At 44.1% G+C, this 16,590-nt stretch overlaps 1 protein-coding gene across 3 annotated transcripts in view; it reads right to left on the bottom strand.

The window, feature by feature from the left end:
- Positions 1–6,272: 6,272 nt before the first annotated feature.
- Positions 6,273–16,590, bottom strand: part of KCNH1 (potassium voltage-gated channel subfamily H member 1) — a 183,499-nt gene continuing 173,181 nt past the window's right edge. The window contains exons 11-13 of one of the 3 annotated variants that reach the window (XM_074537119.1): positions 12,356–13,330; positions 12,158–12,225; positions 6,273–8,394 (exon numbers count right to left, since the gene is read on the bottom strand). In XM_074537119.1, the coding sequence (XP_074393220.1) occupies positions 12,482–13,330 (849 nt within the window). In that variant the 3' untranslated portion in view covers positions 6,273–8,394; positions 12,158–12,225; positions 12,356–12,481. Of the gene's footprint in view, positions 12,226–12,286; positions 13,331–16,590 lie in introns of all 3 variants that reach the window. The other 2 variants (XM_074537118.1, XM_074537117.1) reach the window with 2 other exon arrangements.

Raw genomic sequence — 16,590 nt, 5'->3', positions numbered from 1 at the left:
TTGCTTTCCAAAATAACTCCCAGCACACAGGCACTTGTTAGTCAAGGCATATATTTTAATCCAGCAGGGACAGCTGAAACACTGCTCCATGCAAAGCCTGTGTGGAGAGCGCTGTGCCTGTTACACCTTGAGGAAGAGGGGAAATCTGCATTACAATAGATTATTTCTTGTATTATGGCACCTCTGAGAGCAACCCTCTCTGGTGGGTCCCCATGGATGCCCAGGGCTGTTCTGTGCACACGCCCCGAATTCAAGAGTCCAACCAGGAGCTGCTTGTGGAGCAGCTGCTCTGTTAGTTGTGTGTAAAAGGAAGAAAAAATGAAGACAACTTTGTTGTTTTTAAATTTTCTGCTTCATGCAAATTCAACCACATCCAGCACAGGTCCTGCCAGAGCATCTGAGAGTGAGTCCCAGCTGCCTGTGGCACCAGTCACCTACATCCATCCTATGGATGGACAACGTGGCTCAGGCGTCCCCAGCCTGGAGGACACACACTGGCAGCTCCAAGCTTGAGAGGCTTTCACAGGTGCCACCAATCCAGGAGGACGGGAAAAGGAAAATTCCAATGGATATGACACACTTGAGACACTGCACAAGAGATGGAGCTGATGTGTCAAGGCTCAACGTTGAGGCAGCCTCAGCACTGCTCCCTTTATTTCCCACAAGCTTTAGGAACATAAATGAACTGCTCCAAGAGGAAAAAGGTCTGTGCACTCTGTACCCACTAGAGATAAGGCCAGGATTAAAGCTATATTCAAAAATATCCTCATTCCTTATGCTGGGAATCACAAAGATCTGGGTGAGAAGAAGTTAAGCTAGCATCAGGATTTAACAGGCAAATCTGGATCACAAATTAGGCTGCACCACTTTTCTTAATATCCAGGGGCAGCTCAATGTGTAAATAGCTTTAGTTAGCTCATATCAGCACCTTTCAGGAACAGAACAAATTAAATGGGCTACCTGTGCCTTCCCCAGCAATGGTCAGCCTGCAGGTAACAGAAATGCATTCTGTCCACAGGGATTTAAGAAAAGCTTTATGTATGGTTGGGTAGCTGAAGTGAATCATTGCAGACAGGTGCATCAGCCAGCCACTGAAAAATTAAAGTTTACTGAAGAAGTAGCACAGAAATATAACTTCAGTTACGACCTGTGGCATTTAAATTGTATTGGCACTCCCTCTAGAGCTGATCTTTCTTGACAAAATTAATTAATTTTTATGGACCATAACATTTTCATCCTTGCACTAGCGCATTTGAATTTCCAAAATTAGGTGACAAAAATAGAAGAACTGGAAATGATATTGGAAGACCAGAATCAGCTACACTGTTCATAAATTAATTAAAATGCGAGTCAGGGAAAAAATTAGGTCCAGTTGATTTTTTTAGACTACTGCCAGAAGGGTTAAGGTTGCTTTAGGGGCTCAGGTATGTGGGAGGATTACTGTATAGTAAGCCACAATTCAGAGATAAAAATAAGCATTTATGAGACAGTTCTTGAAGTGATGGTATTGCTAATTTATAGTTATGTGTTTCTTTACTCTTGCAGCAGTAGTTTTGTGCTGAGGTGGTAATTTATTATGAAATTGCAGGCTAATAACTTGCATTTGGTCATGTGTTTGCTCCAGACCACTCTCCACTGCCTTTCCCCAGCTCCTGGCATCCTGTCTCAAGGCTACCCTTGGATCCAGCTCTGTTGACTCACACTTCACACACCACTGCTGGTGCCATCTGCCCAACCTTCACTCAGGTTGTTCTTCTCAAAGTTCCTCAGTTTGATCAAGTCCTGCCCAACATCACTTGGTAAAAATCAGAGACCTGAAAGGGTCTGAAGATGTCCTGCTTGTACTGAACAGTTCTGCCAATAACCACTGACACCATGAGCAACTGCAGGCTGGGTGAGGCCAGACATAGGTGTAAGGCTTTAAGAAGCACGATGGCCATTCAAAATAAAATAACACACTGCTTTTGGAGTACTTGGGGGCTCTGAACTTGGGGGCTCTTAGTTCATGCTGGTTGAGGAAACTTTTATTTTAAGAAAAATGACATTTTCATACTAAAAAGGTTCCAAGCTAAATATTTAAAACTTTAGGGCTGCTGGCAGTAACAGAAGGTTTCTCTCTGACAGAAAGTGTCTCCCAGCTCCCTCCAGCAGGCAAATGGTGACTCAGAGGGCTACAGCTCTTCAGAACCTCGAGCCAAAGGAGCCTCCTGGGCAGTCAGTCCCATTTACCCTTGTGTTGTGCTTCCCTTTCCTGCTCCCTCCCTGTGTCTGCCCCCTCAGTGAGTGTAACCTACAAACCCCCTCTCACACTTCATTTTCCAAGATTTTCCCTGGATGCTTATGTTACACACAGACAGGTTTCCTCCAAAACAGATTTTCCTGGGTGAAGGAAATGCAGCAGATTCAAGCTACAAAGACAGGTATCCAGGGCTGTTCTTCTGCTACATTATATGCTGCTTCCCTTTGCTGTTGTGACCTTAGACTCTCCTCCCTGGTCTACACTGTGGTCAGAGCAAGCAGCCTGCAGCCTTTCAGCACACCTGGCCATAGCTGCTCTATTTGCTGCTCCCAAATGAGAGGTGCCCATCCCATTTTACAGAGCTATTCACGATTTGTGTTGGCAGAATTTCATGCACACTTCCTGCACACTTCCCTAAAAGATGCTTTTTCCAATTTAGCTTCCAGCTGAACGGCTTTACTTGATATTTTTGTCTGTCCACTTCCACTAGCCAGGTTGCATGTGCAGTATTATCATTCTAAAGGAAAACAAAAATAAATACTTCATTTTCACTTGGTGCTCCATATGGATTATCTTAGCTTTCTTTCCAGTTCTCACGCTGAGAGTGTTCAATACATTTTCCAGTTATCTTTAGTTCTTCTAAAATACCTTCTGCTTAACCATAAAACTCACCAAAAAACATTGCTGGAGAGCTTTGAAAGCCGTCTATTTCTCCTCTCTAAGCGCTGCTTGCAGGGAGCCATTGCTTGTTGAGCTGTCTGGGTCCCCTTGCTGAGCACACAGCAGCTCCCAGGCTCAGTGGTGCACTCACTCCCTGTGCTGCTGCTGCTGCTGCTGCTTAGCATTTCCCCCCAGTGGCAGCCCCTGATGAAGAAGAGGCCATAAACTTCCTTTTATAGAAAATCCACATGTGTAATAGATACTCCAGCAGAGTTTTGTAAGCTGGGACATTGGGAATGTGGAAGGAAGTTCCAGTGCAAAAGCACAACCCCCTGGGATGTGCACATAGAAACTGCAGTGACATTTACAGGTGCTCTGTGTCCCCCCCAGGTGGGAATTAACAGCAAAGCTCATACTTTCCCCCATCCACCTGAACAGAAACATCTTCAAGAAAATCTCTACAAGAGAGCAAGGCTTAAAAAGAGCCAAAACATCTTCAAGGTTTCTCAGACACTCCTGCCTCCATAAGTACTTAAAGTGGGGCTGCAGGGAGAAAGCTTTGGAATTGGTAATGATGGATGGAGCTGCCAAAGTTAAGCTTGTTTTAAACCCACACCTGTGCCATGGTGCAACTTAAATTTGAATTTGGCTGTGCTACATAAGGACTTGAACTTAATTAGGAAGGGGAAAGCAGGAATGGAAATGGAAAAGGAAAGGAAAAAAAAAACCAAAAAGACAAGGCTTGAGCACATGTATTTTACAGATACAGCTGTGCATGAGCGTCTTGATAGCTACTTCTGACAGACTTCAGAAGTTCACTTTCCCTAATGCCTTTTTTGGATTTCTCATAGGTTTTTACTCATCCTGTCTTTCACAAACAGGAAAGGTTAATTCCCCCAGCTGCCACATACCAACACAGAAGTTGTGGTGAATTAGAATGAAAGAAGCACAGACTCAATCTTCTAGGTGAAAAAGACTTGTATTGGCTGAGATTCTCTATATGTGTGTTGCAATTAAACCCCTGACACCACTGGCAGCAATAAATACCATAGCAACACAGCATCCTTCCCAGCATTTTCTGGTTGGATACACAGCCTCTCTAACCAGCCCAACTCCTGGAGCAGAAGGCAAGCACAGAGAGCAGCTCCTCAGCCTCAGGGTTGGGGCACAGTGGGCACTTCCCACTGGGTGAGGGGCCCAGTGCTCTCCCTGAGTTTGGGTGGGGTCTCCTGAGCATTGCCCTGCACCAGGCACACGCTGAACAGGAATAGTTTTGATGTTTCCTCAGTGCTCTGGGAGCAAATAAACCCCATTGCTATTGCACACATGTGTGAGGGGAGGAATTTGCTGCAGTTCAGTGCCACTGGCTCTCACAGCACAGAGGAGCTGGATTATGCTGATTGTCTTTATCCCATTGCAAAAAAGCACCAGAGTGCTTCCAAGTTTAACACAGACACTAAAATGCACCACAGAGCAACCAAAGAGCCTCCATTGCCAAGTGCAGAACTTAAAACTGTGTAGGCAGCACCCACCTCCCCACAAGCTGAAGCATTGCTGACTGTCCCCAGGAGTTCCTGCTGCTGCCCCAGGACCACACACCCCCTGGCAGGGGTCCCCAGCAGCTGCACACTAACTCATAACCAAGCAGAGGAACCTGCAGCTATTTCTGAGAAAAACCAGAAGCCACAGCACCCAGCCTGTGCTTTAGAAACCTCCTGTCCCTGCTGTGCCTGCGCTCCCAGGTGGAGGGGCTGAGGAGCAGGGGCTGGTGCAGGTGGCCTGGGGCTGCTCCCAGCTGCTGGGGCTGCTGCTGCCCAGCTGAGCACAGGGGGGTGGGCAGCGTGCACAACACCAGCCCTTGCAATCTACCACCTAAATCCGAGCAAAAACTGCTGTAGGTAATTACCCTTGGTTTGAAATGCTGTGGGGCTGCTGGGGGGAGAGAAACTCTGATGGGGAACACTGTGTGGCTGGTGTTACCCCTCCTGTGCTCACTGAGGCTTGGAGCACTGCCAGAGAGGCTGCAAAGAATGCAGTAGCAAAGACAATAATAAAGAATTCAGAAAATGAGAACAACAGCCTCTAGAGACCTCAAAAGAAAAAAAAACTACAAAAAAACCCCCAACCAACCAACCAAAAAACCACCCAAAAAAAACCACCAACCCACAACCAAAATAAAACAAAAAGATACCCCACACAACAAAACAGAAAAACCCAAGTGAAAGTACATGCCCTCACTATGGTAATTTTCCCTTTTCTAGTAAGGATAAGGACACTGTATAACATGATGCAAAAGAACGCTGGATTTTCACCCTGGCCAGAGAAACAGTGCAAGTGACGAGAGCTCCTGTCACAGCACACAGGACAGAGGATGCAGAAATGCTGCTAAAAATAGCTCCTCATTGTGCTGCTCTCCGTGCAGTTCCACCCCAGCTCAGCACTCTGACAGCTCCTGCTGCACTGCTGTTCTTTTGGAGATGAGATCCACAATCCCATGGAGGGTCTTGGTGACAGCCACATTCACCAGGCCCTTGGGGGAGAGGATGGACAATGAGCCACAGAATTGGCTGCAAAGCTCACAGGGCCCAGGCTGACACCCTGAAGACTAAAACTTTGTATGCACTTCCAGCACGGCCTCTGGCCTGCAGGAATGACTGCTGGCTGGGATCCTGTCACGTGTGTCCCTCCTGATCTGAAAGGATCTCCCATCCCCATGACCTTTGGTTATTGATTCCTTTGCTGAGGTAGCCAAGAAAATAATATTCATTGCTGCCTGTTGCAGCAGTGTCACTGCCAGGGGCTCCCTCTGAGGGGTTTGTCTTTGTGTAGGTCCATGGTGAGGTCACGTTCTTCTGCAAGCAGGTGACAGGAAAGCAGAAGGTTCTTTGATCTCTGGTTTCCATGAGTTTTGTAAAAGTTCTCAGATACTGCAGCAGTGAACACAGTCTAAAACACAGACCAACTACAGACATGTGTGCCTTCAGGGCATGGGATAATAATTTCTGACAGGCCACAGCCTGTGATGATCTCTGGTGATCTCATTTTGCTCAGCAGATACCTGGGCTAGACTGAGGTGCACAGCACAGGACACTGCCTGGGGTGTCAGGAAATTCACTTTAAAGGGCATCTGAGTTTAGTTTACAGTGAGCCTGGAAATGTGAATCCCTTTGCACTGATACACAGCAGAAAGAAATCTGAAAAACAACCTGAATCATTTACAACCAAAGCAATAATATCCCACTGCTCCATTGATAACACTTGAGATACAAACCATTAGCAACAATATTGCTAGCCAGAAGTTCCAGAGAGTAATTTAAAACCACCTTGCTGATCTTACATATTCAACACAGAGAAAAGCACACCAAAGCAACTGTAATGTATAAAATAGTTTATTACTATAATAAATAAAATTAAACTTCTTTTTTTACAAATATTATTTGTGCTTGTTTAAAAATGTTGACTAGGGATATCATTAATGGAGGTGGCTGCATTTGAATCTGAAACATTCCCAGACAGTGTGTATACATACATACACACAATGTCTATCTACTGGCAGCTGCTTTGCTGACCACAAAAATAGTATCTACTCATTCTCTGTTTCTAGTCATGCTTCATTGAACAAAGTGACAAATGCAAAGAAAAAGAACTGAGAGTATTTGGTGGATTTCTGAAAGGATAAAAACAAGTGAAGTACATTGAAAAGCGCCAAAGCAACTGCATTAACTGCATATCAATCAAGTGTCCATGCAGTGGTGGCTAAATATTGAAACGCAGACAGGTCTCCAACAGATGTACAAATATTGATTGTATGTAGGTACAGTAATATAACACATTCATTGGAAAACTTGGTATTTCTTTATATAGCAGTTCATCCTGATACAAGATTATTGAACTTCTTTCATCTACAGCTAAAATTATTCTTTTTCTATGTTAGTGGTCACAGATTTTGTGGGAAGAAGAAAGAAACCCGTGAGCCTTTCAGAACAGTTAGTGAAAACCCCGAACTGTTTTGTTAACATTAGGCATTTGGATCCAGTTACAGAGATGTTCTGGGATTACACATCAAATATGTTTACACAACACTCAACAATCAGCTTGAAACAAATTACAGTTGCAGGTAAATTCACATTAGCTTTGTTGATCTGTAAAAGCCTCTGAAACACTTTTGCAATATGACGGGTTGGCTCCCTGATATACAAAAGTGTTTAGACAATATCTATGTCTCTTTGTTTTATGAGGGGAGAGGGCAATTGGAGTAATTAATTATCCTAATAAGAAGGCAATAAGTGGAGAAAGAAATGTGATTACCAGCAAGTGATTTCCATTAGACTTAGAAAGCTAATCAAAGTGCTTCATCTTTAGGCAACACTGTAAATACTACAGAACATTAAGAAGGAAGAAGAATGGAATCACAGTTTGAATTATATCACTTATGAAAGGGTCTTAAGGCTAAATGCTGGATATATCTTATTGCAAAAAAAGCTTTATTTTTATTTAATTGAATCAATGCTTCCCACAACAATGTGGTCAAAATTATGTCAGATTGGAGGATACAGTATCCTACTGTGCCTCACCTCAAATTTCTGGAGCTCCCCCTGCATGGGACTCTCTCTGAAAGGTTTGTCTTGATGTATCACAAGTGCAGAAAAAACACAGACTTTGTTATTGCCAATACACCCACAGGAGACTATGTGGAAATGAAAAATTCAGTAGAAGATGCTTTTTGCCACGTAACACCAGGACAAGAAAGCAGAGCTGCAGCAACCATGTGTTATGCTGCCCATGAGAAGAAGGATAGGCTCAGCACCTTTGAGACAGCCCCTGGTACCAGAAAAAAATAAATCCATCTATTCCACCATCTCTCTTGCAGGAAAAGCCATGATGAACACTACCAGGGCAGCTTGGCTTCAGAGATACTGTGAGCAACACCAGCTTCTAAGCCTTATCCCCACCAACTAGGACACAGCATTTTTTGCAGTTTCACAGGGATTTCTCTTTCCTGACTATCATGACCCTCACCAGATCTTCTCTTAGTCACACTATTTACCAGACTCACAGTATGAAGTTGAGGCCAGCTAGAAAAATCAAAATTCATGGCCTTAAAAGTTCAACAGTTAACAAACAAGACACTAACAAGACACTCAGTGGATGTCTGCTGGGAAGATTTAAGCTCCCCTCTTGGACTGGAATCGATGAGGAATGTGCTTTTACTTAACAGAAATGCAATCCATAGACTTATCTATACACAGATCTTACATATATATATGTGTGTATGTACACGCATCTGCACAAGCGTAATCATACACCTCGTTGTTTATATAGCAAAGACAAATTATGTCGTCAATTTTTTCACAGATTGGTTAAGAGTGATTGAAAATATATCACCAGATAGTCACAGTAAGTATCTTGTTCAGTTCATTAAGGGAAGTGCTGCAGAAACAGAGCATCGCCTCCGGAGCTGTTTAACAGGGTGTTCGCTGGGGCTCAGGGCAGAACTGTGGAAGAGATTTAAAGGAAGAATGGTGTTTTCACAAGTATACTTGTAATACCAGACAGAAGTAAATGTATCTGAACAAGGTAAGGGTGAGGGCTGGGGTTTGCTTTTTTAATCCTTTTTCATATGCTGCATATTTGTATTCTTTGTAACCATTTAAGCATGAACTTTCAGAAGTTCCCATTTGACCAAATCATAATACAGGCTCCTTCCCTCAACTACCTTCTTTTCGCTGGAATTTAATTACACCATATAGTCAGAATGGAACACATCATCTCCTTTAGAATGATGCAGGTCGTTTAGCAGGTTGTTAAATGGCAGAAGCACTATGCCAGAACACAGTCAAGACTGAGGCTTTGGTTTTTGTTTGGGTTTTTTTGTTATACCATCTACAAGCATTTCCTTGTGAAGGGGCAGAGTCTTATTTTCAGAGATCCTTCAGTTCTAAGCTGGAAAATAATTAAGTGAAAAGGCTTAGCCAACATGTAGAGAGAACAAGAGAAATAGGAAAAGCTGACAAATAAAATCAAAGAACTAATAACAATTCTGATGGGTCCACATGCCATCCAGCCATAGGCATCTGTCTGAGTGTAAGGCTCAGTGGAGAAAGACAGACTTGTAACACAGGGGCTTTTTGCCACTCTTTAAAGGAAAAGTGCTGCATCAGCAGAGCCTGAGCACCATAGCACAGGTTCAGATTAGCTTGGGGTTCAAAGGAGTGGGCATGGATTTGTTAATTTTTTAACCACTCAATAGTCCAGGGAATCCAAACTCCAAAACTCATCCTAGATGGTAATTTTTTTCAAATTCTCTTACAACAAATACAGGTTGCTGAGGGATGATGTACTCTTCTACAACCAGTGTTAGTGCCTGACAGTTCATAATAATGGGCCTAATCTCAGTTACAGCTGTGCAGGTCTGACTGGCACTGACTCCTGTCAGGGCTCACCTGGAGCAGACACCCTGAAATGTCATTGTAAGGAGCAAGCAGAGTTTCTCTGCCATTTCCTGACCATAGCAAAGTTAAATTAGGCCATAATCTTCAAAGACAGTAAGTTTTAAGTAGAATTCAGATGTGTGTTACAATCTTTGAGGGCTTTACAAATAATAAATGTCTTTATAGGCCATTGTAAGAGCCTGAAAAAAGCCTTAGAAAAGGACTGGGTTCACCCAATCACTGTTATACAGGGTGGGGAGGAGTTTGGTATCATTCTGAGCATCAGGCTACGCAAGGAGCATCCCCAGAAAATGGGGACTTGTCTGCCTGTGTTCACAGCTTGGGCAATTATTACAATTAGGGGGCTTCTGGGGCTGGTCCTGGTGGGATTCCAGGCTGGGCAATCAACAACAGCAGAATAACCTTTGACATATCCCTGAGGGCACACAAAAATATCACTGAGAAACAATTCAATTCAGTATCAGCAACAAAGGGCTGGTAACCTGCAACTGCACATTTACTTTTAGGTTTGCACTGCAGTTCTGGAGATACTAGGCACATTCTTGGGAGGCTGTAAACATTTCCTCCCTTATCCACCTGGGATAAGCTCAGGTCCATGTTTATCCAGCTGCAGGTAAATGGGTGACACTTTCACAAAGGACTTGCTAAGACCTTTAGCCTTTCAAAACCTTTATGAAGAGAAGTGTTGTGAATGTCATGCTGGTGAGGAATTTGCCTGGATCAGGAAACTGACTCCAAGGCAGTCTCTAAAAACTTGCTGAAAATCAGTTACAAATCCTTGTGTATCAGTACACCTGGGGTTTACTTAGGTAGTAATTACTGTCTAAGAAGACCAGAAAGAAAAAAAATCATGACAAAGTTCTTCACAGAAACTCTGGATGGATGGGTTTCTCACAGAAACTGTGGATGGATGGGTTTCTGTGGCAGCCATGCCACTGCTGTTGCAGGTACCTGCTGCCACTTAGAGTGACTAAAGCACCAAACACAAAGCGTGGCTTTGGTCAGAGAGTGCCTTCCTCAGCACTGCAGGTCTGCAGTGAGCAACTGGAAACGACACCAGGTACCACTGGAAAAACCTAAACATGGAACTGGAAATAAGTTAAGGAAGTACCTTCTTGGTTTCAGAGCAACTCATCTCCCTGCTTGCATTTCCTTGTGGGAGGGAAGAAGGTAACCTACAGATATGAACCTGGGAGTTGTTTTTCAGGAGTATTTAAATCCTTGGGTATGAATTCACAGTCTGTGGGTACCTCCATACCAAACCAAGGAGAAAGGCAATAAAAGCCAATCCTAAACCACCTGCCTCTGGACTAAGAAATGGTGGTGCTGGCCTGGAATAATTGTTATCTTTGAGAGCAAGGGCAGTTACTGCAGGAACAGGTAGAAACAACCACTCCTGACAGCAGGACCTGAGCTGGGAGCTTTGCAAGGCACAGCCTCACCACTGTGCCAGTCATCTGTGGACGTCCCAGCTCCCCAGGGATGTCTGGCACTGTTCTGCACTGCCCTGTGCAAGCATCAGGCCAGCAGAAATCACTAAAATTGATTGTGTTCCTTGCTCTTCTGTACTTAACATGAACAAAAATCTTCCAACCAAAAAATCCCGTGTTTCTTTGTAAATGACTTAGTACCAAGGAAAAAGAATGAGATTTAACACACACAGTGTTAAGACCAGTTGACATGAAAGATGAAAACCCCTTAAAGTGTGGTATGGCACCATGCTTCTGAGATCTAAGCTACTGTTAACCAGTGAACATACCAGCTCAGTGGAGTGAATGTACTGTGAATATACACCTGTATCCCAAGGTGAGAACACAAGTCGTGATACCATCTATGTTACCCTATATGAATAATGAAGAATAGTTTTGGTAAAGTGCTTCAATCTTCCTCTGAAAAAAGTTATGAAAATATAAGTTTTGGAAACATCTCCTTCTTTAAGAAGCAGATCTCTTTGTTTCCTTGCTACAATAGCACTTGCATACAGTAAGCACTGAATTTCTGTCTCTACTATCCATTTGCTTCCAAGCTAGATTAGATCAGGAACAATACACCTGGATGTAGAGGAAAATGCCACTGTCTGGCACTGTTAAAAATTCTGTGAAAGCCTTTGGCTTCAATGAATATTATCAAAACAGAAACTTCTGAATAATAATATAACAAGAATTAAAAGAGCAGATTCGTAGCAGAACAGGACATAAATGCCACAGTATATTTTCATTGGGAGGCAAATCTGCAGGACCTGTTAGTGATGTTTCAAATATGTTGTGCTGAGACACTTCACACCCAACCCTCCAGCAGCTGGAGTTGAAAGCAGAAGTATCAAATGTTGAAAGACATCTGAGACAGAAGAGAAGTTTTTTGAAAAAACATAAAAAGGTTTGAAAAAAACATATCTTTGATTCAGTGAATGATTGAGGAAGGTCCCATTTATTAATAGATCTGAAATACTGTGGCTATTTTTGAAGATGTTGCCAAATGTAATTGTTTTAGCAGTATGTCAGTTTGAAATTAAAAACCACAATTTTTTTTTCATCTTATTAGCCCTTCCTTGACTACCCAAAAGAAACTTAAGCACACAATAAAATACATGTCTCCTACTGCTCTTTGCATTATTACAGCTTTATGAAAATATACTGTGACATCCAACATGTTGTAGAGGTGACTGAGACAGTGACAGCAGCAACAAAACGAAAAAACAAACAACCCACCAAACACTGAAAAGATAAGCACCCTGGCAAGTGCTTATTCATATAGGCATAACCCGAGCTAAGGACATAAGGCATGCTCCAAAAACCTCAGAGATCACCTGGGGCTCACGGGGATGGCTGCTGCTGTCAGAATTCTTATTCGAACATCCCGAGGGAGAGAAGGGGCCTGGGGGGGGGGGGGGGGGAATGAGGACAAAGGGAGGAAAGAAAAACTTTAGAAACTGTACCCTTGCTGTCAAAAAGGCTTCAAAGTCAGCTGCCATCTTGACATGAGGTTGCAATTCCTGTTACCATACCTTTTTAGACAGAGGGAACATGCTTAGTGAACAGATCCCTCATTTGTTTTCAAGAAAGATTAAATGTAAAGTGTTAGGGGGCTGTTTCTTTGTTTGTTGGTTTGTTTGTTTTTAAAAAGAAACACCTCAGCTAGCTCCAAACACGTCTTTTTCTGATTCTGGAGACTGGGGCCTCGATATTTCAAACAACTCCTGGGGTGACTGGGAGCTTCTTCTTGAGGTCAATATCCTAAGTATCTCAGCAAGCTGGTTTTCTATATTGGTCATTTTTGTGTTTAAAGCCTTGATGTCCTCTTTCAACTCATGCTTCACTTCTAGCATGGTGGCCTGAAGAGTCTGTTCTGGGATGGGATAAAAGGAATGCTTGACCTCGGTGAGGACCGGGCTGTGGTCCTGCGGGCTTCTCGTCTCCCCAGCGTTATCCAAGCGCAAGTCACTTTTTGTAATGCCGCTGTCACAAGAGTCTGTCTTCTTCAGGGTAGCTTCTCCTGAAGCTTTAGTTCTCTCAGGTAAAGTCTCCATGGACTCTGCTTTAGAGACCTTGTTCCAGTCTTCGCCCTTCCCACAGGCCTCCTTGAACTTGGCCCAGCCTTTGCGCCGGGGGTACTCCCCCGAGGCCTTGCAGGCCGCGTGCTCCGCCGGCGGGGCCTGCAGCTTGGCCTGGTCGGAGGCCGCGGAGGTGGAGGCGGGCTGGTAGGACACGGGCGTCGCTGGGCTCTCCCGGACCGTCACCACGCTGGCCTTGACCACGGTGCGAGCGGAGGACTGCTCCCCGATGGCATTGCCCTTCTCCACATCCAGCTCGTCCGGATCGCGGCCCCTCTCTGCCGCGAGCCGCGCTTCCTTCTGCTGCCTGAACCGCTGGAACAGCCGCCGCACCGGGTGGTCCGGGGGCAAGATCAGGGGCGCTTCGTTCTTCCTCTTCATCCTCTCCTCTTCTTCCCGCTTGACGTCGCTGATTTTCCGGAACACAATCTACAGGGAGAAAGAGATTTCACTCTGTGATTAACTGCACGCTTGTTAAGGGCGAAAAGTTGGAGAAAGAATTGTTTGAAAGAATCTATTTTAACTGAGACTTGCACAACCTCTGCACATTTATAGCAACATTTTCAAATGTCTTACGTTGTGTGGAATGTGGCTTATTTCATTATTTAAGAGCAGACACCATCTGTCTTATAATACCAAAAAGAAAAAAAACCAGAAGAAAAATACTTCTCCAGCTCTGACAGTCAGAGTAAGGCAGTGCCATTGTAAATATAAAGATCCCAGGAAAATACTTGTTCTATTTTGTGTTAAAAAGTGACTTCTTGTATTCATTTTCCTGACTATATGGTTCAGTACCAAGTTTCTAATGTTACAGAGCCATTCCCATCAGTCTCATCTCAGAGCTCACTCACTGCAAATGATCTGATACTATTTCAGTGCAGCTTGGCCACTCGTGGTGCCAGTACAGCAGAGACTACTCTGGACTCTTCAACAGCAGTTTGCAAAGTGCTTCTTGCCCTCCCTTCCTCCCACATATTCTTTTAGAAGCAACACACAGTTTAAGGATGCAAAGCTTGAGTCAATCCCAAAGCCAGGGGCATAAGGACAATGGGAGATAGGCTTGGCAAGACATGGGGTAGTTGCTCATGGCTTGATTACCTCAGAAGCTTGTAGAGCTTCATGCCTTAATTTATCTCTTTATTTCTATGCAAAAGAGAACATTTTTGCACAAAGAAGCATTAATTTTCCATCTACCCTCCTAATTATATCTTCCTGAGCCTCTAAGGCTAAGTGATCTCTACAGGAGCAGCCCAAGGATCCCTCCCACAGGTTGAGATGCTATGAGGCTTCTACTGAAAAAAGCCTCACAGCATCTCAACCTGTAGCCATGCAAGGTTTCTTCCTTGCATGTGATGGAAATGCATTCCCTTCAAAAAGTCTGTGCATTTTACATTAGTATTGGCATTTTCCAGGCCAATGAAGAACCAGTAAGTAGCCTAATTTGAAAATGAGAGGTCCCCAAAGCTAAAGTTTGCAATACAGAGGGTAAAAGATGCAGCCCACAGCTTCTACTGAACATTGATACCTAATCCCTTTAGCTGCTTTGGGGAAAATCCACTTAAAGACCTTACACTTCAATGCAGAAATAACTTTGAGATTTAAATCATTATTAGGAAATGTGTAAATAAACCCATCCCTCTGTTGCAGACAAATTTAAATTAAACTAAAGTTAATAAGCACTTCTTCACTGGCACACACAAAATGAATGTTTCTCCAGACTCCAATGCTTCTTGACAGTTTTGTCATTGTGAAGCAGGGAAAAAACCATCTTAACAGTGCATCTTTGGAAGGAAGAAGTTGTCAGACTTGGCAGCATTTCCTAAATACAAAAGAATAAAATTAGCAGGAAGGATATTTTATTTCCAAGCTGTAATTATGAAACTAAATATGAGATAAGAATAAGAAAACAGGGTACTTGACAGTCTTTTTTTTCTTCCCTCCAGGAAACTCACTTGCAATGAGCTCAGTAGAAAGTGGACAAAGCAGTGTAATTCTTAGAAGTGAAAGAATAGCACTCACAGTGAAGGGAATTCAATGCAATCCTGCAGGCCAATAGCTTCCCACACACTGGCAGTTTCCCACTTTAAGTGAGGGATCAGTGCCAGCCCAGTGTTAGGGCAACTGCCCCTCTTGCTCTGCTGGAGCCAAGTGATGCCAGGCAGGGTCCCAGGGGCTCACTCAGCAGCATCCTGAGGCTGGCTCTGGGGGCACAAAGCCCCAGCACACCAAGGCAGCCACCTGACCAAGGCAGGTCAATTTGTCCCTGCAAAACTCTGTGTCCCTAAGCCTTCCCTCTTCTGGGGTTTGTCTGTTAGGTGTGGATATCCACATCTGTGCCAGATGTAGCTAACAGGGCTCACTCTGTACATGAGCATGTTGTCTTGGTCGGACCTATGGATCAGGACTTGCCTTAAATGCTCAGAAGGGATGTGTGACTGACTGGTGTAGTGGTCACACTCACAGGGATCATCAGGGAAGGCTTTTCAGACCCAGAGGCCAGGATGCTTTGCAGAGTCCATGTCTAGGCCAGACCCTGCTCCACACAGCCCAGTCAGCACTTGTCTGCAAAGTACTTGAGCATCTCTTGCTATTTAATGCCTGGTTTTTGCAACATAAATGGGAAAGTTGTGACAGAAGCTGTCTCTGCTACAACACCATGCAGGAGAGACAGCAATTACCAAGTCTCAAGCAATCAATCCCACATTAACAGCCTGGCCCAGTCCATATTAGCCCTAGCCACTGCACCTCAAGCAGTTAGTAGCATGATCTCTGTGGTGGAGGACACAATAAATTTACCAGCAAATGCAGAAAGGTGAGCACTGATGGACAAGCTGTTGGCAGCACTCACCCACCCACAGCCCCCACTGCTCTCCATGGCACTGCCTGGAGAGCCCCCTTTGGATGCCAGGCATCCTTGGCCATGGAGGAGCTGCCATCAGCCTTCCCACTGTGTGGTGGCCAGCCTGAGAGACCCAAACACACCTTCCCTGCTTTGCCTTCGGGAGATCCCACTGCAGCAGGAGCAGGAATGTGTGTAGAAGGAGATGTATAAACACTGCCTTTGCCATGGGTACTGCCACCACATCCCTGATTTCCATTTTCCACAAGACCTTACACCAGCTCCAAAGGAAGTGCACCAGGGCAGCAGCCACTGCATGAATGCAGAAATGCAGCCCTTGGGTCTCCCACCCTGCCTGACATCTTCTACAGGTACACATTTATGTGGCAAGCTGTGCTCACACAGTGCAAGTCAAACATACACACATTTGCCAGGGGACATCCCTCCAACTCTTGGGCTGGCTCTTTTTACCTGACTCCTGAGACACTGGAGAAACAGCTGAGAGAGCAACTTCTCTTTGGGAAGCTCAGACAAAGCTGTCCCTTGTCTCCCTTTCTGCAAGTTCCCCAGTGCTGAAGTTTTTTCCAGACAGCTCCATATTTATGTTGTAAGCAAAAATATTACAGCTATGCAAAACTCTGCAGTAATTGAAAATGCATTCATAAACTCCACTTTGGATTTTTTTTCTGCCTTTTTTTTAAGATTAAATGCTCCTTATAAACAAAAATACACATAACTTTACAGTTGACTCTTTTCTTATAAATGCTAAGGAAAATATCGTTTTCAAGTTGTTTATTTTCAGCAGCAGCCAAGTTATTCAGAAAATCTGGCTGGTATGCCAATGGATGTA

The sequence above is a fragment of the Zonotrichia albicollis genome, chromosome 3, assembly GCF_047830755.1.
Source record: "Zonotrichia albicollis isolate bZonAlb1 chromosome 3, bZonAlb1.hap1, whole genome shotgun sequence".
Classification (NCBI taxonomy): domain Eukaryota; kingdom Metazoa; phylum Chordata; class Aves; order Passeriformes; family Passerellidae; genus Zonotrichia; species Zonotrichia albicollis.
The sequence above is the reverse complement of the archived record's forward strand: the minus strand, read 5'-3'. Positions and strand labels throughout refer to the sequence as shown.